This window comes from Nymphaea colorata, chromosome 1 (assembly GCF_008831285.2).
Source record: "Nymphaea colorata isolate Beijing-Zhang1983 chromosome 1, ASM883128v2, whole genome shotgun sequence".
In the NCBI taxonomy this organism is placed as follows: Eukaryota; Viridiplantae; Streptophyta; class Magnoliopsida; order Nymphaeales; family Nymphaeaceae; genus Nymphaea; species Nymphaea colorata.
In genome coordinates this window covers 25,302,871-25,327,414 of record NC_045138.2, presented here as the reverse complement: position 1 = coordinate 25,327,414, position 24,544 = coordinate 25,302,871, and the positions used below count along the sequence as shown (strand labels likewise).

Below are 24,544 nucleotides of genomic sequence, written 5' to 3'. Positions count from 1 at the left end.
CTTCTTTTAATAGTGCACAGCCTATGGTCATTTGCTGAAACGGAGTAAAAAAAAGGAACACAAAATTTAGTTTTGGAAGAAAAAGGGAAATGAAACGGCCCTACATATGGTACCACTCAAATAGATGCCTATGGTAGTTAGGTACACTTATCATTTTTTAGAAATGTGAAACTTTGTACTGCTTTCTCCTTTTGTTCTTTAAGTTGCAAAATGATTGTCTTCAATACACATGAGCATTTAGAGCATTCAACTTCGATGAAGGACCTTCAAATGGGGGAAGGACTTCGGCCTAATGTCCTCCGACGAAGCTTGGTCCCCAGCATCAGAATTTTCGGGTCCGGTCCAGATATAAGCTGCGCCAACAGATCCAAACCTCTTCTCGAGGTGTGAACACTCAGCATGTGAGAAACCAGTTGGCTCCTCCCTGCCGACACAGTCCCCATCTTCTGCTTCCAGCTGGATCCATGTTGGCCTTCATTAACCGAAAGAGCAGTCAAAAGGCATCTCCTCCCAAAGGATCTGGATCTTTTTGTGTTCTGGATCTGCCAACCGCCCCGGCCCAGCTCATCAACTTTTTGTGGTCTGGATCTTTTTGTAGTCGAAACTCTCACCAAATCCGTTGTCCTTGTAGGATATCAATATTGATGGTTAAACTTTATAGTTTAACTAGGCCACCTTGTATCAGCTCGACTGAAATAGTCCTCGGGTCAATAATCCGAGCGTTCGGGTCAAGGTCTAAAACCCAAACACACAGGGCAGGTCCGTAGAGCAGCTCAAGATCCATAAAATGATCGATCCACCCTCCACGAGAAATCCTCTGTCAAACAGACAGCATCAGCATTAACGAAGATCACTCTAAATCTCTACAGCTGGAGCACTCGACATCATTTGAGGCGTCCTTAGTCTTCATAATAGCATCCAAGGTCTCCCCGACGCAACTCAGACAAGGTAGGGCCCCTTGGTTCTTGGTGTCATCTCAATTTTTTTTTAAAAAAAAATTATATGTAAATTTCAAAAAAAAATATTTGTTTTATATAAAAAAATTTGATATTTTGGCCCTTGCTTCATAAAAAAATTCTGGCTCCGCCTTTTCTATATCAAATTTAGGAGTTCGTGGTTTCAAACATTTTTTTTTATTAATTTAACACGAAGCAGCCCTGCTTCTACATTTGGATAACCTGCAGCAGATTAAGTGGATGCCGGATCCAAATACACATGATATTCAAGCTTGCCAAATTGTGAGTGTAGGGAAAATTATATTGAAAAAATCAATTTTTTTGGCTTATCGCTGAAAAAAAATCTTGGCTTTGCTTTTGTTCATATAGGAACTTGCATTGACGACTACAAAGGTTGCACCTGTTTGGTATCCAAGATAAAAGAAAACACGTGGTTTCGGTTTCGGCTTATGGGTTGATGCCCTAATGCTATATTCTATAAGGACACAGGTTATGGACAATCAACCCTTCTCTTTTTTGTCACAAGCGGTGTTCTCTACCTATAAAAATACAAGAGGAAAACATGTTACATCATTTTAGTAAACTCAAGAACATTGTTCATGAGTTGTTTCTTAAGGGGGTTAGTGTAACGGGTTGAGGTGGAGGCTGGTAGATGGCCAGCCTTTATTTATAATATCTGTAGTGCTCAATATTTTGTGCTGTAAAAATAATGTCAACAATCGATACACAAGTTGAAGCGCAACCGAAGTAGCACATGAAGAAATGAATGACTTTCAGATGGCTAACAAGCACAAGATATTGGAAGATATAAGCTATTGTAAGAGCGGTTTGGCGCGGCTTTTTTAGGATGAAAATTATTAAAAAAGGAAACCAGCTTTCCAATGAATAAAGCTATCATGTAAGAAGGGGAAGGCATTGGAGTGATCTGGAGCATTTAGTTCCGCGTTTTGCACCATGTGCATGGAGCATGGAGAGACGGATCAATCATAAAGCGCGGATCTGTCCGTGTGAATCCACCTTTTCCACATATTAAATCGATAATCATTCTTCTGATAGGAATGTGCCAGTTTGCACATCCATATCAATTACTGTTTGCATCTAAGAGGATGAGCGGGACCAATAATTGACGGGAGCTAAAAGTATTGTGTCAATAGTCAGCCGTCTGTAAGCACATGACATTTGCTGCATCGAACGGAAACATGGAAAATCTCATGGTTCCAAATTTCCATATACTTATGACTGCAAGTCCACTAAATCATGGGCAAAACTTTTCCTGAGGCTGGCATCGAGCTGGCCCTGCCGACAACCTGCAACCCGTGTTCAATTATAATAAAATATAAAAAATAAACATAATATATAAACATATAATATGAAACCAAAAATATGATTAATTGTACTAAAATAAATGTACAAATATATATTTTTTAATAAAATAATGTTATAAATAAATTGTCGGGACTATTGGGATTGGCCCGACCTAACCTGTTGGGTTGGCTGACACTCAAATTTAGGACCCAGGTCTTGCATTGGGTACCAAATATTCATTGAATACTTGGGTCAGTGCACAACCACAACCTAAACAGTTGTTTGGCAATAGGGATATTTTAAGAATGTCCTATAGATCTATGAGCATATTCATGTAACAGAATCTGTTGTCTAGTTTGTAAGGCAAATTTATGAGACAAGGAAAGATGTATTTTCCCACTATTGGGTGCATCGAACGTCAAAAAGAGAAAAACGAGAAATTTGCAAGCATGAAATCGGGGAATGGTTTCTTTTTTTTCAAAAAAAAAAGTGCTGGAATTTCCATGGTATGCCATTAACATGGGAAGGGATATTCTCACATTTTAGCAAAGAAGCATTTTTGTAAGCTTGTGAGAGAAAAATTATCAGGTTCCACTTTTGCCCATGTAATGGAGGGATTTTCCATTAAATATATAAAGGAATTTCGGTAATTTTTGAATCCATAATACATAATATAACCTGACTGATTAAACTGGCCTGTCAATTCCATGAATTTTTATTCTCAGCAATATATTCAACGAGATGATATTAGTTTTTGCTAAGGGTGGGCATCGGGCCAGGCCGGGCCAGCCCGATAGCCCGGGTTTTGGCCCGAGCCATTTAAAATTAAAAAATTATTTTATAATTATAAAATAATTTTTTAAAAAACATAATAAATATATATTATTAAAACATAAAAAAATTATTTTTTTAATTCTTAACGGGCCGGGCCGGGCTGGGCTGACCCGGGCCCAGCCCGGCCCTACGCCCACCCTTAGTTTTTTACACAAAAATGGCATGATACACGCGTTTTTTCAGCCATTGCTGCTGGCCAGATCAGTTTCTTGCATTTGTTTTCTGTATATTCAACCAAGAAAATCTATTATTTTCCTGGAAAAAAATGACACATTTTAAGAGTAGCGTATACGAAGAAAACAACGCAGAAAGAAAATTGTTTCTTGTACGAAACGGAGTAGGCCACGGCAGAGGACAGATCTGATAAAGCATTTTGAAGCGAGAACAAGTAGCACGAGGAAACTTGCTTCAGTTGTGGCTCAATTTTGCCAATATATGTCCAAGAAAATGAGTTTCCTGTGATGTTAGTTCCCACATGGTTTTCTTGGCTTACTTATTACTGTTTCTCATACACGAGCAGGTAAAGATATCATTTTCCTAGCAAAATCAGCTCAATTTACTGGACTTAATACGCTTTTTTCACATGAACCTCATTTTGGACTTAATAGCACAAGTGAACGCACATTAAATCTTTTATTTGTGAAAAATAACAAAAATTGTCTTCGTTCTTCAAAAATGTTCAAATTAAGTTGCAAATTCAACAGGATCCAAAAATTGTTTCATTCCTGCATAGATACAATGCACATTGAATGTAATCGAATACTATTTAGTTTTCTAAATATTTGGCCTAATCAATGACTTAATGGCCAGAAATAGTACCATGAGGAGCTGTTTAGCAATGAGAATAGCTTGCTACTGCTCCAAAAATATGCCTCGGAAATTGAGACATGTTATAGTATTTCATGAATGTGTCCAATCTTTAAGAGAAGTTCATGAAATGATAACAAATTGTTATTATATATTGCAGGTGTCCTAACTTGCCCGTTGTGCTAAGTTTAAATAAATAGTTAGTGTACACATTCATTCCGCTTCATGCTTTGATATCACAATCTGGAGACTGTTTCCCTCAGCCTGATTTTGACGTTATCTTGCCACGCTACAAACTGATCGTTTATTCGTTTACATGGCTCTGCAACCTTATTTCTATTCTATGCATTACTTTCAGGCCTTCCACCAAGAGTCATGTATCTGCTTTTATATTGCCCGACTAACTAGTTGTCATTCATGGGCGGTACATGAGATTATTGGCCAAGGGGCATTTGATTCCAAAAATCTTTGACGTAATAAATTGATTAAAGGGCGCCAGGCAAGTAACTATGGGGCACAAATAATGTGAATAAATAATAAGCTATGGTTTATTACTAAAGTGAAATACTGTAGAGGTTGGGAAATAGTACGGGTTTCCCATTCTCCATCAAACGCAAGAAAAATTTACGCCTGAAAAAGGAATACCATCGTAACTCCATGAAGAAGGCCCACCTTTTCCACAAATATTTTCTCCTGATAGGCATTACCATATATTAATAAAATGGTGACTACTTTTTGCCTTTCAGGAAATTATCTCAAACAAGTCTGCTTGTGATAAACGGTCAGATTTAGATTAGATGTACCGTCTAATAAATCTGGTTAATCGGTCACATATACAGATTTGAATTTGAATGAAGAAAAAATCCAGCTGCATTCAGCTAGGTCTTGAAGAGGTTTTAAGAATAGTCATAAATAACATATTAGAGTTTTAAACGGTGAAGTTTTTCTCGGGTATAATATGACTAATTTGAAAAAAATGAAAAAAATATGTTAAATTTTAAAAAATTAAAAATGAAAGAAAATAAAATAAGTGAGAAACTTATGACACAAAAATTTAAAGATAAGTAGATTTACAACAAATAAAAAAAAAACTATTTGACATTAAAAAAACTAAAAAAGTGAAAATACGCGTTAAAAACATGTTAAAAACACATTTTTTTCATTTTTAACTTTTTTTTCAATTTTGTTCAAAAAACGCATTTTTAAAGCTTTAAACAGCCATTTAATTTATCACGTTTTTTTCACTTTTTTTTTTTTGAAAAAAAAGTGTTTTCTGTAACTATTTTTAAGGTTTTGGGTTTTGCTAGAACATGCAGTGGCCATCACCGGCCATCTCCGCAAACCGACGATGCCACCGGCAGCACTGCACCTTCTGAAGCCCCAAATACATTCTATATCTTCTTTTATTCATTTTTAAATATATCTGTATATATTTTTATCCCCACTTGGTTTCCTTGAGCCAATTTCACTGTTCATATAGAACCAATGGACAAAGAAAAATTCATCTTATTTGTTCTATTTAGGTTTATTCTCATGACTTCATCATGCTTGATTATTATTATCACTTTCTAGATGACGTAATGAAGCAGAAAAAAAAAGGCAACATATTGCGACACATCTTGTATTCCATTCATTTTAAGTGAAAATACAGTAAAAAATACATCTACCCAACTTGCTGACTCGCTTGGGTCCTGACTTGTGGCCCAGTGAGAGGACGATCCCAAGCCAACTCAGACAACTCCCGATTCTTCTCACCGAGTTGGCCAACAATAAAGCACTTCAAAATAACGAGTGTTAAATTTCATAGTTCATCGAATTATGGAGACAAGGATCCTGCATTATGGTGTTCTCATTGAAGCAAGACATTTGAGAGAGAACTTCTTGCCCTCAAAATATGAATAGAAGAGAGAAATGGATGATGAGTTGGTATTTGGAAAAGCTAATGAAGTTTAGGATCTCCATGATCTTTCAAAAGGCAGCAAAATTATTGAACACAGAGTTTGCTTAAACGAACCATTAAAAGATGTTGCAAAAGAATGCATCAATGTGACTTCTGTTCGCCCGACACGAGCTCCATTACTCATTTTATATGTGGATGATGTTGTTATTAGATGGTAATAACGTGAAGTTAATAAAGTTCATGAGAAAATTGGTTGTCTGCTCATTCTGGAAATGAAAAAGTTTAGTAAAGCAGCAAAAATTATTCTAGAGATAAAATTAAAACTAACGCCAAAAGAATTCTCATCTTTCACACAAGTTCAATGTCAAGAAAATACTAAAACGATGTAATATACAAGGCTGCAAACTAAACAAACTCATATTTCAAAAGCTTAGTCTCAATTAATGTGTATTGTACATGAGAAATGATAACGTTTATTTTGGAGTCCAGATGGTTGGCCCATTTTAACATTAATGTGTATTGTATGATCTACTTCGGACTAGAAAGGACATGCTGTTTATTAAGAAAATCTGGTTTTGGATGAATATGAATTATGAACTGGACCTGACTCGATCCATTTGATCAAGAGAAGTGGTATATATATTGTGATACGGCGGACTTGGGAAGGACCGCAAAAAAGCGGGTGCCATTTCGAAATCAATTTTAGGAAGTGGAAGTTTCATGAAATTAAAAAACATAAGGACTGTTTCCTTTGTTAGGGTTAAAATGCTGACCGTCGACGAAAGATCTTTCCCTTTAAATACCGGGTGGCGGCAAAAGCGCGACTCAAAAATCTCATAGAACTCGCGGTAATATTGAGCAGAGAGGGAGAACTGGAGAAGGGAATGGACGCTCCTTCAGAAGGGGTGGATGAGACGGAGCTCGAATCTCAGGTGATTTCTTGATCCTCGCCCCATTTGAAGAAGTTATGTGGGAAGATCGTCGATCGGAAAAATCTTTTCCAAGCGAAACTTTCCATGCAAGGTTATGAAGGACGACGAAGAACCAGAACATCTTCTCCTTGCTTGAGCTGAATTTTGCTTTTACTGAGTTTATTCTTTTGAAGACATGGAAATCGCTTCCTCTTTCTAGAAAAGTAACCTTCCGAAATTTCTTTTCGTCGGCGATCCGCGAATCATTTAGCTAAAGATCAAGAAAACGAAGAACCAGATCGTTTTCTCGTCCGCTGATCCGAGTTTACCTTCAAGAAAACAAAGAATCATAATATCTTCGCGTAGGTTGACTGCGATCTTCCTTTCTTTAGTCCTTGCTGCTTTACGAGACTCCAATTCTTGGATAAAGAGAGAAGATCGTCCGAGAACCTGTTATCGGTTCTTGATTACAATTGACTTTACAAAAGATGATAAAACGGGCGAAAAACAAGGTCATTTTCTCATAGATTGGCCAGATGTTTTCCTTCGCGTATTTGCTATGAGACACGAGTTCGGTTTTCTTGGATAAAGAGAGAAAATGGGCTGGGAAAATGTTTTAAGTTATTGATCATTGAATCTGTAGTCGTTGCAGTTAAAATTGGTTTCGGGGAATGTGCTGCTAATGGAAGGTATTTCAGAATCGTGTGTAAAGCTGTGTTGGATATTTTCCAAGATGTAGTTTTTTCTCCGTTTGAGTGGCTGTTAGTTGTCCTCCTTTTGATAAGCTAAAATTGGGGAAAACGTTTACGCCAGTTCCTCTCTTGTGCGAGTGTCGTCGGTATGAGCTAGTTGTGTTATGGAATTTTTTCCTTTCGCTACGCACAATCTGATATATGTCTGTGAAACTCTGTCATTTTTCTTACAGTGTATGCAGAGTATGTTCATTTCGAGTGGCAACGACAAGAGAAATTTAGAAGTTTACCTCTGTTGCCCTTTTTTCTGTTTCTTTTGCTTTGCTGCTTTGTTAGTACGGGTGAAATGCTCTGCTTTATAGCATACTCTGATTTCAACAGAATCATTTTATGGCGAATTAAGAAAAATGGAAACAAGTCCAACCGAGTGTCCGTTTCTCTAACAACATTTGCTCTATGTAAAAGCATTTTCTGCATGTACTCGTCTTGTTACGCTCATCGAGCTAATTATATTGTTAGAATATCAAGTTAAGTGTCGGAGAGCGTCTGATCTAAAATATGTTCTCATAAAATAAGTGTCTGTTCAGCTTCATTATTGATATCACAATCTGGACACTGTTTCGACTCAGCCTCTTGAAGTTATCTTGCTATGTTATAAACCGATTGTTTACATGGCCCTGCTATGATGTATCTGCTCTTTTATTGACTTACTGTCTAATTGTCATTGGACCAGGTCTACATGGCATGTATCATGCAAGGGCACCGGTAATCATCCAGCTAGGCTCCCTGTCATGTTTTATGGCTTTGAATTTTTGCAGCAGTAGGTTTACTATAAAATATCACGGAATTAAGTCTTGATCTTTTATTAAGACTGTCGCACTGGTTTGGAGCAAATACTGTAATTTTAGTGAACATGGCCAGTCAATGCACATAAAATTTATTGTTTTCTTTTATGTGGAGATACTGGATTTTTATGTGAACAGAGTGGGGATTGCATATTATGATGTAGGCATCCACCAACTTCAAGTGCTGGAGGTATGGGAGGATGGAACAGATGACTTTCCGCTAATTAATCTTGGTAAACTTTAACATCATTATCTTCACTGAGTTCCATACTTGGATATGTCCAATATGCTTGCTTCTCGTTGAGTCAAGAATATAATTAATCAATTTATATTGTTTTTCACGAGATTAAGCTGCTTGTAAATGTGCTTTTGTCCTTCAGAATTTGAGTAATATTATATGCCACTTTGAAATGAGGCATATACTTTGTGATTCCACAACGTGGGTTGCAAAAATTTATTCATGCATGTCATTTTCGTAAGAAAGGTATAAAGATGGCTTGTTTTGAAAAGTCTCCGTTAAAACACTAAGCAGTTCACATTATTCCAAAGGTAAATTTGGTTAGTGGACTTATCTGCCTTTTCAGCCATACTGAAGCTGGGAATTACAATGAGCAGCAGCTGCAACTCGATGTTCTTTTTCTTTTCAGTGTTAAATCCAAGTGTTCACTGCAGAATTTGCTTGCAGGCAGTTGTTAAGCTATGACAATTCGTGGAAATGGTGAATACAGGCATTGCATTGGTTTCATAACTATACTTGATAACACTGAAAAAACATGTAGAAAGCCCACCAATACTTAGTATTTCGTGACTTTTAACTGATTGTGTTAACTATCAAGGGTTAGTTGTTGATTTGCAGTCCTTGGGTTATGTAATTGGTTTCATCCTTAGATACCCAATGTACTGCTATTTTTCATGTGGCAAAAGTCATGCGCCACATTCCTCTAATCTTGTAAATGTGTACACTTATGCATTAAGACATACTTTACTGACACTGTCTTCTGCCCCATTCTCTTTGATTTGTTTAATTAACTTATTTCTGTGAATGATGTTACTGTAGTGAAATACCAAGCAAACCCATCAGTGATTTACACAAGCACTAAAGCAGAAGAATCGTTTCTCTCTGCTTTGAGAAAGAAAGGTTAGTGCAAATCCTTTGTGAACTGTAGAAAGTATGTTAGCCTTGTTTATGATTGTGCCACTGCTGCACAGATGGGAGCCATGATTTTGAAGTAAAGCTTGTAAAAAGCTCAATATTCAGCTACGAACAAGCTTGGCACAGGTACAACAGCATGAATGTGATCTTTATGCTATTAATCTCTTCTAAACTTTCAATCAGAAACTGAGTCTAAAATTTATCAAAGCTATATAGTGACTAACAAATGCATCAATTAAATATAGAAACTTTCATGTAGTTAGCATAGACTGCATGTGATTGGGCATTAGATGAACAAAATTGGTTGAAGACTGCTTAAACCTAGTTGACACCATTGTCACATGTATTGTGTATGGGTATTATATGGTGAGGAATTTCTCGGGTATAATACGGCAAAGTTGTATATCTTGGGAATATCTCAGGAAAATCTCAGCAAATTTTTAAAATATTTAATACATCCTGAAAATTATAAAAAATAAAAATTAATAAAAAATACGAAAAATGCATGTATAATACACGTTTTTTTTTCACGTTTTTTATTTTCTGGTGTTTTTTTAAAAAGGACGCGTCTAATTGCTGTTTTTATAGGCTGACTTATTTCTTGGGTATTATACACGTTTTTTTCGAAGAATACGTGTTTTATGTGACAATAGTTGACACCTTGGAGGACCAATGCAGAAGGGTTAGGCCTTAATACAGGACTGTAAAAGGGGCTCTATAACAACCCGACCCACTCTCGGGCTCGGGCCCCTAGTTCGAGGGATCCCAACCCGCCCCCTACCAGTTTCGGCTCCAACTTCAAAAAGGCTAGGAACCAAGACAATCATCTCATTAATGACCCCCCTTTATAAACCCTTGAAAAAAATATTAGTTACAAAATTCCAAGCAAATTGGCAGAATAAGAGTGTGCATGGGACAGAATATGGACACTCAAAAGCTAGATGCTGAATATGCAATAACCTTTTAAGGGACTATTATGCATGAAAATATAAGCTGAAGAAATAATGAGTTGAGTCCGTCTATGGTGCAGAACTGTGTATACCATATTTGACATGCTAAAGTGTTCTAAATTCATCTTGGCATTTGATCTCCTAAGTAGTAGATCCTGTAGCTGTAGTGTCTCGCATGACAGAAAGTGCAGCAAAGGAGATCATAGAATGTTGTTCTTCTCTATGCCGATGCACTTGATATGCACATCTCATTTCATCCTTCTTCAGGAAGCAATATTCTACCAGGAAGAGATGTAAATTTGGTAGCTAATCTGTGGTCAGCCATTATCAATATTTTTTTACTTTCAGTGAAAAGGGAAAACTTATCCAAGTCTTGCTAACCAGTTTAGGTTAACCTTATCGAGGATAATATTTTTATCATGTATTTTTCTCAGATCAACCATTTACAGTCATTTATGTAAATATTCAAGTTATGCCTTCTTTCTTTTGTAGTTTGTCAACATCCTCCCTGCAGTATGAAGTTTGCATTTGATGCTAAAACTAAAATGGTCAATAATTTGTCTTGCAAAAATGAAACCTGAATTCCTTGTCTCCGTGTTTGCTTGGCCACCACCATTGTCTTTCTAGTTATAATACATATAAATGAAATAGAGGTCCTTAACCTCCTGATTTGCTTTTTGTCAGCTATGGATACTTGACATTTTCATTTTACTGTTCCAGAATGCTATATCTTAGGCTCACCGGAATGGATGAGGCACTGAGCACCAAGGAAAGGGTTTGCTTTGTAAGTTTAACACGCTTTGCTTCCATTTAAATGTCAGTTCCATTTTAAGGATTCACAGAAACCTCAGCATTATTACTGAATTTAAATAATTTTCCATGGGATGCCAACTAAAGGTTTACTGTTTGCTGCATTCCCAATTGACATAGTCGTTTCATGCAGAACATAGGACATTATTGATCAAAGAATTAGAATGACAGAAGACGCAAGTGAATTATAAATTATATGGATTAGGAGAATATAGAAGAATCCAAGGTAAACTTTATGTAATGCCTGTCTCTAATTCTCATGACTTGCTTTTACAAAACCTCATAACAACGTCCCAACTGGACTCAATGAAAGGAATTCATTGAAAAATTATTTGCTTAAAAATTACACAAGGTGATTGGGAAAAAAAGGTTGTTAAATATTTTGATATACCTGTTATATCTTTCGACAGCTTTGTCTTCTGATTGATTCATGAGTGTGATGCTGCAAGCCGATGTTGTCTAACAGCAACTATTTTCTGCTCTTCAATCCCAGAGATTATCCGGCTATGTTCCTCTCCTGGACTGGCCAGATAAATATGAACTTTCATTGATATACCAAAAAAGTACTTTCCTTAGGTTTGGTACTCTATTTTAGTGGTAGTTTTCAGTTACAGAAATAGCACCTTCAGTGTTACCAACATAAACAAATATTTCACAATTTTTTTCACCTCTGGCTTCTTTTGGTTATTTTATGGTTCTACATATGCAGCTCAGTTCGTTTATGAATATGAGAAGTGATGTCCAAGTTCGTGCAACTGGAGGGCTTCTTGCCATACTGGAAAATGAGAGGCTTGTGGATATTACTGAACAGAATGAATGTGAAAATGCATCAATAACCATTGACCATATCCTAGAGATTTCACTGTATCCTCCATCACATTGACACTGTTCCTACCAGTTTACAGCTTTGACATGTATGGTGTTCTGACACCTTTGTAATATCATTTATATTCTGGACTATGCTGTTGATGCTTACATGGGAAATTAGAGACAAGTTCTTGAAACTTGATGCAGCTGCCTATGAAGCACTGCAGATTTTCCAAGTAGACAAGCACCCAAGTTGCATGGGCATTGGGAAGGCTAAGGAAGGGCAAGATCTCTCCCTATGTGAAAATTATTGTATCCTGCATGTTAAAAAGGGTCTCAAGATTATGATTTTTGAATTGAAAGTTGAAACTGCAGGTTTTCTGTTTTTGGGGTACTTAACAAGGTAAAAAGTTTTAGTTTCCAAAGTTTACCTTTTATGTTGTTATCACTATTGTTACAGTTGTAGCAATTTTTTTTTTCACATCAATTCTTCTGTCACCAGTGTGTCACAACAATGGGCAGGCGCCTCATGAGGTAAAACATGGACCTATAACTGAAAGAACTTGAATCTTCTGCATTATAAGGGATATTTATTGTGTGAGCACTCTTTTTTAACAGAAGTTGGTTCTTAAGGCCTATGCTTGATCTTGAAGTTTTGAATGAGCGCCTTGACATTGTATCCACCACTATCTCAGAACAAGTATGGGATTTTTTATGTTGTTGTGCTTGACATGATATTAGATTTCATTTTTCCACTTCTGTGAAGAATCAACCATGGCATTGCGTGGAAGTCTTAAGCATGTAAAGGACATTCCTCGAGTGCTGAAGGTAGTGCTGCTTGGTTTTGGCTGTGTAATAGTTTGCTGTTTCATTAGGTTAAGCTCTCAAGGTAGTGCTGCGTGAAACTTTTCTTTTATGTAGTTTATGTTGTTTAGGAGAGTTGCCGCTTGTTGTACACTAAGTTGATCCACTTTTTTTCCTTTGAATGTTCAGAAATTCAACTCCCCAAGCTATATAGCTTCATCAGATGGCTGGAACACTGTTATAAAGGCAATGATGATTCCAACTATTACAATGGTCTTTCATTTAGTTATTTTTCAGATATTGCAATAGTATTTTTCCATTATCATTTGCTTTGAAACTCTTTTCAAATGACCACCTGTTTTTCAGAGCATAAGTTCACTCTTGCACATAAGAAACATTTTCGAAGTTGGAATAGGAGATAGGCTGCAAGGGCGTTCAGAGTGCTTGACTTTGCAGATTGTTGACAAGGTAGTTGGTCCTGCTAGTCATAATAAAAGTTCAGCACAATTTTCTATTCAACAATTAATTATGTTTGTTTCACTGAAAAAAAAAAACTGCAGGCTTATTCCTCTATTACATCGGAGTTGATACGCCTCTATGAATTGGTTGGTTCTGTAGCTATATTCAGTTTTCCATATATGAGAATCTTTTTCTGGTAATAGACATTACTTTGTTATGTTAATATACATATTTATACTCCCTTTGTAGTAATTCTTCAATGTGAACTAGTATTAAACAATTTTCTCATATCCTACATATGGAAATGACTTGAATAGTCTGAATCTAAAAATTTGAAAGAATATGAGTTATATACATCTTGTCTTCTATCTCCTTTATTCTGGCAAATAGGAGCAGTCTCTAGGGGGATGTTAAGATTCACCCAACTAGGTGCTTGTGTAAGTTCTAGGCTGTGACTGTATGAATCTTACAATTTCTATACATCTCTTTGGTTTTTGACTTTTTGGTGGTTGTAAGTTTACATGCAACTGTTTGATACATCCATGTGACAATTCCTTTGATTAATTTTACTACCACCTTACTATGATGGATAAGCAAAATGTCTGGGAAAGTATTTGTTGAAGTTGGCGCTTTTTCATCCAAGTTGTTAGCAGGGGGAGCATGATGTCTAAACTGCAGAGAACACAAGGATACATCAGCAACCACAGCTAGAGAGAGAGAGAGAGAGAGAGAGAGAGAGGCCCTAAAAATCACTGGCCACTGATAACCAGCATATGCCCACCAACATGTACAGGCGTTCAGGACCCAAGCCATTGTGGGCGAAACCCCTGATGAGCAATTTTCTCAGGGTGAACAGGGGCTCTTGCTAGAAAAAAATGTAGATCTGCCCTTGGCTGCTGGAGAAGTATACCTTGAGGGATATAACTTAGTCGCCAACATCTCGACTAGGCAGTCTACTAATCCAGCTAGTCATGTCAGTTGGCTATCGACCAATCTGTGTTTCGAAACCTGTGATTGGTTGGTCAGACTAGACAATTAGTCAACTTAGTCACTGGTTACTGGATAGCCAACTAATTCCTGACCTATAAATATGTACATTCATTCTTTGTATAGATATATATGTTTTTGTACTTGTTTCTATATAAAAATATGTATTTATTTATTTGTAGTCAAGTGACTTGGATCAACTTTTCCTGATTAGTCTTTTAGGGTCTTGAACACCTTGTGGCCAACTTTCAATTTTTGGCAACTTAGGGTATAATGATTTTATATAGATAGATAACAAATGAACGGGATGACAAAGTTTTGGTAAAACATTTTGGTTCTCTCTGAAACTGAATGTATCTGCTTTTCTCAATTTAAAATTTTAAACTAGTCGTTTCATGTTCTGTTTGTTGTTGAATCTATTGGCAATTAGTCTTGTGTCTTCTAGCAAAAAGAATGGAATTACCCTTTACGTTTTCACAATTAAGATCTTACTCTAAGCATGCAAATTCACTAAGCTATGTTAGAAGATATATCACTGGCTGGTTCCTACTGTAGAGAATTGTTGGTGGCTTGTGATTGAAATAATAGAAGTGGCAGCTTTTTGGTTTATGCCTTGCAATGATGGCTTAATCCGTTTGTCGTGTTTGTTGTACTTAAGAAAGAAAATCTAATGATTGTAATCTAATCGATGATATCTAATGTTAGATAAAGAGGTAAGCAGCCACCTGCTCTATGATTTCATCTTGAAAACGTGTCTCCTAGTCTCTTCCCTTCCTGTTACCTTCTCTTTTTCTCCATATTTTCAGCACTTGCTCACATTTCGGGCCTTATCTCAAGGTTTTTATGCTCATTCTATCAGCATGCATCCGGTAAACAACAATCTACTGTCATAGTTATGCAGTCATATCAATTCAGAAATTAGTAAGGTCTACATGCTTGAAGCTAAAATTGGGGCAAAGTTTTGGGTAAACATAAGAATCACTTACATTAAAAAAGGTTGCAAATATATTCAGGATTGCATTCACGAAGTTAGGTATGTTTTCCATGTCTTTTTTGAAGGCATAATCATTATCCTTTTCTGTTTTAATATTCAACTCGACCGAAATAATTTTATGAACATTTTCAATTAACCACATAGAAACTCAGTTACACTTGTTTGATGTAAATCTTGTCCTTTACATATTTTTCATTTCATGTTGATTGTGCAAATGAGGACAAATTCCTAGTGATTTCCAACATCTATGGTGGTTAATATTTTGTTGTCATTCTTCCACTTACAATTTTCTGCTTACATTATTGAGCCATTGTTGGTTGAGGAATTATTAAAAATTAAAAATTTGAGCTGTTTCAGGTAATGGGTGTAATTGATGTATCTCTTAGCAAGGAAAGAGGTTATGGAACAATGATTAGACAAGGATTTTGTGAAGAGGTAGGAAACTCTGGTCAAGTTTCCCAAACTGCTCTCCTTTTCTTGCAATGAAAAGTTGCAATGCCCATCCTGATGATTTCTCCTGTCAATGTCATTGAAGAGGGCATGGACACTTCATACCTCACTGAACAGGATGAACTCAATGAAGTGGCCTATCCCATTGTTGTAAAGATTGTATTCAGTTTGTATGGAAGGCAGAATCATCAATAGTTGGCATGCATCACAGTGGCCTATCGCCAAAATGATAAATGGCTTAAAGAATGATATTTTTTCTTTTAAATTATTTTAGTTCAGTTTTTAGTTGTTTATAAATATAAATGAAAAATAAAGTAATATGTACTGATGTGTATCAGCCATGTCATATCTGTGAGCGAACTGATGTGTTGCTGGTAATCATGCTGATAGCAATGATTAGAAGGTTTAGTGGTACAAATTGATTATATTGTACAGATGTGAGAAAAACCATCAGAATGTAACATGCACCCGCAAGAGAAAATCTAATGAAAACTTAAAAGATCAGGCTTGAATTTAGTGAGATATTATAACATATACAATTTTTTTCCAATTGTTTGAGCATTTGATTTTTATGAAACCCTATTTGAGCATCAAAATCAACTGGTTCAAAAATCTATGGTTTTCTTTTAAATCGTGTAAGCTATTAAAATTTCAACAAACCTAATTCTTTAACATAAAACATAATTAAATGATTTTGATGCAAGTATTCTGAGTTTGATCTTTTCTCGCAACGTTGTAAGTGGATGAGGTCCCTGCTTCCAGTATGTTATATTCTTTTTTGAGAAAAAAGAAAAAGAACGTCAAAAGTTGTCTCCAGCCTCTATTTAGGAGGAAGGGAAATTTGGCAGCATTTGCTGTGGTGTTGTGATTCTTTTTTTAAAAAGAGGATTTCGGGTACTGTCTTCTTTTTTTTCATGGCCGCTCTGACTTCATCAGCAATAGCTGGTGATGGCATCATGAATGGCCCCTGCTGTTTACGCAAACAGAAATGCATTTTATGCTGGAGAGATCACACTGGCTGCAAGCTAGGACCACAAGTTTGGGTGATCTGTTGACGTGACACTTGTCAGGATGCATTAATCCTGGTCCTAGTCTATCCACATTCAGGTGGCCACCTGCATGCACATGTTTAGTTGTGTATCTCTAAGCATTCACTTGTAAATTCTTCCAAGTTTCAATCCTTCTCTTCATGCTTGCCCCTTCTGCTGGTAACTTTGTTTAATGCATTCTTATTCATTTTGTTTCCATTTTGACATTAATAGTTGGATGAGTTGAGAACTATATATGATGAATTGCCAGACTTTCTGGAAAAGGTATTTCTTTGTTCCATTATACTTGACACATTTTCCACTAGTTCAAGGCAACCATCTGAGAAGTACTTCACAGGTTTCTGCTGTTGAGGCATCACGTCTACCTCCCAAGGATGGAAACAAATATACCTCATGTATTGTTTATATCCATCAAATAGGTATGCTAGTTGACCATTGCCTTATTCATGTCATCAAATTTGGATCTGTAATGCAATTGTGGGATGCAGACCTTCTACAGTACGTGTTACTCATTTTCTCCATGCTTTTATGATTTCTAGTTTCTTTTGGTTCTCTTTGTTGAAAGCATTCAGTTTTAACATATTACTGTTGCTTTAATTTAAATTATTCTTATTACTTGCATTATACTGGTTGATATGGAAGTCGTTTACTGGTAATATCACAGTAGAATTGTTTTAGGTATAAAAAAAAATGCAACTTTTTTAGAAAATTTGTTTTTCTTGTTTTCAGTTTATGCTTTCTGTTTCTTTCATATTTAAAAAAAAAAAGTGTTGTAATTGCTCTTTTACAGTTTTGCAAGAAAGTACCATGAGAAGCCAACTACCTCATAATTTTTCTGTTGTTTCTATTGTTCTTCAATTTTTTGAACTACTGACAAGTTTTCTAAACAGACCACAACTTGAAAAAATTCAAGGATAAATTTGCAGATATCGGTTACTATGATTATTCTGTAAAATGACATGTTTTTATAATCTGTGCACCAGTATCACTTTGTAACATTGTTTTGTCACCTTAAATAATTTATTTTTGTTAGTCCTGCATTATATTCATTAATATTTTACTCGGTCACATTAATACTTTACTCGGTTTTAGTTATAGTGGGTTGTTTGTGTACCCTTAGAAAGTTGCCTTCTTCAAAGTGAAGTTTTCCTCCAATAATAACTGCAAAAGGAAGATGAGCAACTCTCCAACACAGGAGGCCATCCTATGTGATCAACATTTTGCACAATTTTTGTTCCATAGAATAGCTTACGGCAACATTCCAGCCACAGCTGTTTCATCTTTTTGCTATCAACAGCAAAATCTAGAAAAGCACTGGATCTTCCAAAATTGTCAAATTCAGTACTGGAAGCTCTCTCTTGTTTCTGCATATTTGGTAAAATTTCAATAGAGAATGATCTTTAGACGTTGAAATAGTATCCAAACAACCAACCCAAAGCATGATAACGTAGCTGTACTAACCTGATTTGCAGTTTCATCAACTTCAAGCAGCTCCAGAAACGCAGCTGCAGCCTCCCATTGGCTGCTACTTCAGAAAAACTATCATAACTCACTAAAGGGCCTGATGTCCTAGTTTAAGGCTCACTTAGAAGTACAGTAAAAGACTATCCTGTCCTTCACTTATACAGTTTATAGCAATTAGACCTTAAAACATAAGTTGGACACATAAGGGCTTTGACCAACTTAAGGGACACATAAGGGCTTTGACCAAAACAGAAATTTGCTACTTGTCAAGCAGTTGCACTTGTTTAATAATAGCTTCAAAAGCCATGAAAGAGACTCTCAAGTCCATTTTCTGGCCATATGTAGGTTACTTGTTTTGCATTTTTGAGGAGAAACTCGGGGAAGCCACATTAGATTTTCTCCAAGATTTTGAGTTTGCTGTAAGTATTTTACTGTAAAGTGTAAACTGTGTTTCTTTTAGACTTTTAATTAAATTCTGTTATATTTTTGCGTTTGTGTCAATTAATGGCTTTATAATATTTTTCTGGATGTAAATGTAGTTTTCTGATGAAGATGCTGATGAGAAACAGTTCTTTTACCGGACATCAAAGACGAGGGAGTTGGATCTTGCTTTTGGTGACATTTATCATAAAATTCTTGGTGTGTGCACGACAAAGCAGAACTGCACATTTCCTTTTTATGTATCTGTTTCAGTGCACAAGTTGCTTAGCTGCATATAAAGCTATGATGTTTTCGATTAGATATCGGTAGTAATTGCATTGTTAATAGAGTAGCAAAGTTTCTTTTAATAGGAGAAGTGAGAACAGTTCCATGCTTTGATGTGATGTCAAATTATCTTTGATTAATTATTTATTCTTTCTCTTCTTTTTTCTAGATATGGAAAGAGCAATTATAAGGGAGTTAACATCTCAGACACAAGATTTCTTTGTTCATATACTGGTTGCTGTTAATTTTGCGGCAGAGCTTGATTGGTGAATGCCACTAACAGTTGATATCTTGAACTTGCTTTTGAAATAGAAATGTCTCTCTAAGTTCATGTATATTTTCTGCTTATAACATGGGTATTTGTTCTTGTTATGGCAGTTTTATATCCCATAATATTAGTTTTCTATATTTTCTGTTTCCTTATATATGTTTTTCTTGGGTAAAATAAGTTTTTATTTTCAGCTACTTGTCTTTGGCATTGGTAGCACAGCAAAATAATTATGTCAGACCCATTCTGACAGAGGATCCAGTCATTGATATACAAAATGGCAGGTAATTTTTTCTCAATCTCAGAAAAATCAGTATGCAATCAAAGTTACTGTTCTTTGGACAGGGAAAATGGGATATTTCGTTGCTAAGCTAGAAAATGATTATACAGGCACATGTTACAGGAGATGACAGTGGATACTTTTGTTCCCAATGGCACAAGAATCGATGACAGTGGTATGCAAGTTGTTATATCATGTTCCACTTGTGTTGATGCTTTTATGCACACACGTACATGCTATGCATGCAGACACATGTGCAGGTCCATATTTACTCATATACTGGACTTTCTATTTTTCAGGTCTAATAAACATCATTACTGGTCCTAACTACTCGGGCAAAAGCATTTATATTAAGCAGGTAATAAAGAAGTATGACTTCCTGCATTTATATGCTGGCTTTGTTCTTTTATTTATGAGGCGAGTCTTTGGCTTGTCCAGAAAAAGGAAAACAGATATACAAAGTTGTTTAGTATTACTGAATATAGTTTAGTCTGTGATGCGAGTTTGTTGAACGTTTGCTAGAGGGGAAAAGTGGTTAGCATTACTGCAGTTGTTTGCTCATCCAGATCAAGAAGAAGGTTAATGTGCTAACATGGTATTTGTGGAAAATGAATTCCTGGCAATGGCTACTGCAAATTGCACCACTATCCTTATTGTCATTTCATTGTATATAGAAGTTATAGCCTTATTGGGTCGTCTTTCCATGAAATTTCATTAGAGGTCCACCAAATGAAAATAAATTCTAAAGGTTCAAATAAGGTATTTAACACTGAAAAAATTGGAAACTCATATCAAGCACGAGCTTTTTTGAGGTTAGTAGTTGGTATACTAGTAGTTCCAGAGTTCACTTATGCATAATGTGAAACTGCTTTGATATTGATAGCAAACGTCTGAAAATTATGAATCCTAGTTTTGAAGATTCATTTGTCTTCAACTATAAAGTATGACCAAAAGAACTTCAAAACTCTGTCATTTCAACAGCTTCTATTTCATTTACTGTCATTGTCTTGACTGTCAATGTCTTGATAAGGACATCTGACCTCTATCATTGACAACTTTAGTCATCAATGTACTACCTTTCAATTTGTTTATTTTTAAATATTTTCACCATGTCCAATGCTTGATATTCTGTAAATGAAAAAATTATGCATGTTATGAGTATGACTGAATAGCAACTAGAAAACAACTTTGACCTGGCATTGTTTGAATTGCTGAAGCCTGAAATATCATGCATGTCCTTCAAACTAGCTGTTCCCTGAAAGGTCGTGTATTATTCTGAGAAACATCTATGCATATAGTAACCAAATTCACTTGGGGGGAAGTTTTATGACCTTTAAAATCATGATATTCCATGTTTGCAATATTGAATCCAAACAAGTAAACTGTAATATGTTAAATTTTCAGAATAAAAATCGAATCATATCTTACAATGATTATTAGCTGGACATACTAATAGATATGATGGATGGTACCAATTGTTGCATAAACTTCTTTAGTCCGTGGTAGGCTGGTACCTTGATTTTCAAAGTAGACTTTTTACTACTCCTTGATGTCACTTTTGTCTTGGTTTAATATGCACATTATTTTTGTTAGTTGCATGTGATTTTGTGTTTTTGATTAAGAATATTGATGAAGGCTTTAATATAGTATAGTGATAAAATATAGTTCTTGATAGTGATTCTTCCAAACACTTCACCAGCACTTATTACACAGATCCTTTTGCACTTACACGTTATTTTCCTTATTATCGTGCCCTCCAATTTTTGCATTCCTATGCCTTTCATTCTTGTCAGTACAACTAAAACTTAGCACTCCAGCTTTGTGTGTGTGTGTGTCTATACATATAAATACATATACATATATATATATATATATATATATACACACACACATACACATATATGTGTGTGTGTGTGTGTGTATGTATATATGTATCATGTATGTATCTATCTGTATGTCAGTATATTTTAAACTTATTTAGTTCTGGTAAATGGTACTAACTGTCTTGATTGACTTTCCTTTCACAATTTTCTAGATTAAATGATAGTGAAATCTAATTTGTTACATTCATGCTTAGTTTTCATGGTAGCATTAGAAGTGGTAAACTTTTGTATTAATTTTGCCTTTCAGGTTGCACTTATTGTATTTCTTTCTCACATTGGAAGTTTTGTGCCAGCAGAGGCTGCAAAAATTGGACTCACTGATAGGTTCCTTTGTTGAAATCAAAAGCAATTGGCTTTTACTCCTCAATGCTTCTTCAACAGGCAATACAAATACGACCTTTTAGCTTTTTGCAGGATATTTTGTGCAATGGGGAGCAAAGTTCTATCCTGTAAACAGTCAACTTTTATGATTGATCTGCATCAAATTGGAACAATGCTAAGGTACAGAGAATAATCTTTCCATATCTGTTTTTGCCTTACCTTGTTTGTGCATGCTTATTTTGTTAAAATGGGCTTCCAGGCATGCCACGAAAAAATCTCTATGTTTGATAGATGAATTTGGTAAAGGAACCCTCACTGAAGGTAAACATGGTCCCAACAAATTTTACTCTTCTGGACCTCGTTTTTGCTGATTCACTATCAATGTGAAAGCATTCACGTTCCCTAACATTTTTTGTTTCATGAATTGTTAGATGGTATTGGTCTCCTAGGTGGAACAATACATCATTTTGATGCTCAGCATCATCCTCCCAAGGTTGGGTATATCTTGTCCTTCTTAGCTTCAAACCGGCCATCTATTTTACAATATATGGTTGCCTTCTATTTGTGATCATTATAAATTTTTGTTCCATATTGGATGTTCATCGGAAAGGAATTCTCTATATATGGCTGCCCAATGCTGCCTTTCCCATTGTTGTAGATCTTTTGTTTATGAGAATTGAAGCTTTATAAAAAAAACAATGTTTATCAGTGGTTAACACTTAACATAACTATCGTCATTTCAAACCCATTGTCTGGGTTTTAAAGCTGCTTTACTCTTTAAACCTTGGATTTGTGGTTGTCTCAGGGTATAATTCTTGTAAAGTGCGAACGTTTGGATGTTTGGGTGGAATATTTTACTTTACAAGTTTGAGCAATCAGTTAGATCTTTGTGTCCAGTCCAGCTTGCTTCAACTCTGAAAGCTTTTCAGGTGACATAATTAAATTGGTTGCAGGTACTATTGTGCACACATTTGTCTGAGATATTCAATGATGATATTCTACCAAAGGTCAGTACCACTTTCTTGAATTTAGGAGATATTCAATGATAATATTCTACCAAAGGTCAATACCACTAGCTTCTTGAATTGTGTTGATTTGCATGCTTCTCTCAGTCTGCAAAAATCAAGTTCTACACCACGAGTGTTCTACAGTCCAATATTGATGCAAAGCAAGGAGATATTGTCTTCCTGTACCGGTATCTAGCAGTTCGCTTCTTTTTTCTTTTTTCATTATTTGAAAGCATGGGCCATTTTGTTTTCTTCCTGCAATATATCACTGTGATCTGTTAATCATCTGCTTGGCTGCTTGACAGGCTTGTCCCAGGACGTTCTCTTTTGAGCTTTGGTATCCACTTGCATATTGTTAAAATTTTGAAGAAGCTTTTCTTGACTAGCCTATTTATTTTGGCGTGCTTCTGGTTCTGCAGGTCTGCATTGTGCTGAACTTGCTGGTAGATTCCAACACAAACTATTATATATGCTTGTTGCTAATCTATATAGGTGCACAACCACAAATCAAGAGAAAATTGATGATATTATTGCCCATGGTTGATCTGATCAGTGAATGTGTTATTCTTCACATGAGACATGCACACGCACACATGGATCGTGAGAAAAATGTGGATAACTTGCGTTCCAGCTGCATTTCCAACTGCAGCCATTCATGCAGTCCATTTGGACAGGCCAACTTGTGTTCATACTGATGGCAGGTGCATAATTAATCCGGCTAATTTTTTCCCCACAGGGTTACCTAAGGAAGTACTTCAAAGAGCATCCTTCATCCTGAACGCGCTTGAGAGTGACAAACGAATTGGCCGCCTTCGCAGCGAAAAATTAGCATCTAAGGATCAAAAGTACAGGGTAATCTTCTCCTCTATGAATCTATTCTTCTTTCTTTCCACATCATAAGAGTGAACAACTCGCTTCTTCACTGAATCCAGGAGATAGCGGAGAAGCTACTGGCATTTGATGTTTCTAAGGGTGACGTGAAGCTTTTCTTGAGGGATCTTGCCATCTAGGCAGTAGAGAGAGGTTAACATATCCTTCCGTTCGGTTGGTTAATTGGGTGTAAGATTGAACTAATGAACGTCCACCCTTTCGTTAATTGGGTGTACGAGTCTTTTTTTTTTTTTGGTTCTTTTTTCCCCTTCGAAATCGCAGGCACTTTAATTCGTTCGGGTGGAGGAGGAAATATAACTGGAAAGTGGACTAATGGACAGACGAGCCTGCTCAAGCTCCACAAGCCTAGGCGTACTTTCGCGCTCCTAGACAGGCACCCCTAAGGGCTTGTTTGGTTGGAAGGAAAGGGAGGGAAAGGGAGAGATTGAGCAATCCCTCTTGTGTTTGGTTGGCTAATTAGAAAGGAGGGAAAGGAAGGGAAAGAGAGAAAGTCTGTTTGGATGGGAGGGGAGGGAAAGGAAAGGAAAGGATTGTATAGTGTAAATTCAATCCCTCCCAAATCGGACGGATTGGGAGGGAAAGGAAAGGGAGTAAGTACAAAAGTGTTGACTGCCCACAATACCCCTCCACGTTTTTCCTTCCAACCTTTTGACTATTGAGGGTATTATTATAAATTGTATCGTTTCCTTTCCATTCCATTCACTTTTATCCAAACAAGCTTTTATAATCACCTCTTTCCATTTCATTCCATTCCCTTCCCTTTCTCTTCCCTTCCCTTCCCTTTCCATTCCTTTCCCTCCCTTTCCCTTCATCCCTTTCCTTCCCTTTCCATTCCTTTCCCTCCCTTTCCCTCCATCCCTTTCCTTCCCTTTCCCTCCAACCAAACAGGGCATGGTAGTTGCATGAAGTGGTGGAGTGAAGTTAAAATTGGCTTCTCAACCTAACCGGTCGGCACTCGGCAGAAGGATCCGGACGAACTGGAACCGTGTATGGTAGTTAGGTCATGGAACAA

The 24,544-nt window shown here is 36.3% G+C and overlaps 1 protein-coding gene across 1 annotated transcript; it reads left to right on the top strand.

The window, feature by feature from the left end:
- The first annotated feature begins 6,656 nt into the window (after nucleotides 1–6,656).
- Nucleotides 6,657–24,529, top strand: LOC116266245 (DNA mismatch repair protein MSH5). The gene is made up of 34 exons (XM_031647385.2): nucleotides 6,657–6,734; nucleotides 8,139–8,170; nucleotides 8,389–8,483; nucleotides 9,308–9,388; nucleotides 9,460–9,529; nucleotides 11,074–11,137; nucleotides 11,873–12,027; nucleotides 12,152–12,253; nucleotides 12,346–12,373; nucleotides 12,473–12,504; nucleotides 12,589–12,646; nucleotides 12,712–12,798; nucleotides 12,964–13,020; nucleotides 13,141–13,242; nucleotides 13,335–13,379; nucleotides 15,572–15,649; nucleotides 16,927–16,977; nucleotides 17,051–17,132; nucleotides 18,523–18,596; nucleotides 18,717–18,816; nucleotides 19,052–19,148; nucleotides 19,345–19,434; nucleotides 19,541–19,605; nucleotides 19,730–19,788; nucleotides 21,561–21,637; nucleotides 21,728–21,814; nucleotides 21,894–21,955; nucleotides 22,066–22,127; nucleotides 22,588–22,641; nucleotides 22,747–22,829; nucleotides 22,947–22,978; nucleotides 23,061–23,084; nucleotides 23,378–23,493; nucleotides 23,574–24,529. The coding sequence occupies exons 1-34, from the start codon at nucleotides 6,687–6,689 to the stop codon at nucleotides 23,649–23,651; spliced, it is 2,427 nt and encodes an 808-aa protein (XP_031503245.1). The 5' UTR covers nucleotides 6,657–6,686; the 3' UTR covers nucleotides 23,652–24,529.
- The last annotated feature ends 15 nt before the right edge of the window (nucleotides 24,530–24,544 follow it).

Coding starts and splice junctions, on each gene's coding strand:
- LOC116266245 (XM_031647385.2), top strand. CDS start 6,687: ATGGACGCTCCTTCAGAAGGGGTGGATGAGACGGAGCTCGAATCTCAG. Junction 16,978..17,050: donor TGCCAGACTTTCTGGAAAAG/GTATTTCTTTGT, acceptor AGTACTTCACAG/GTTTCTGCTGTTGAGGCATC. Junction 19,435..19,540: donor ATTGATATACAAAATGGCAG/GTAATTTTTTCT, acceptor ATGATTATACAG/GCACATGTTACAGGAGATGA.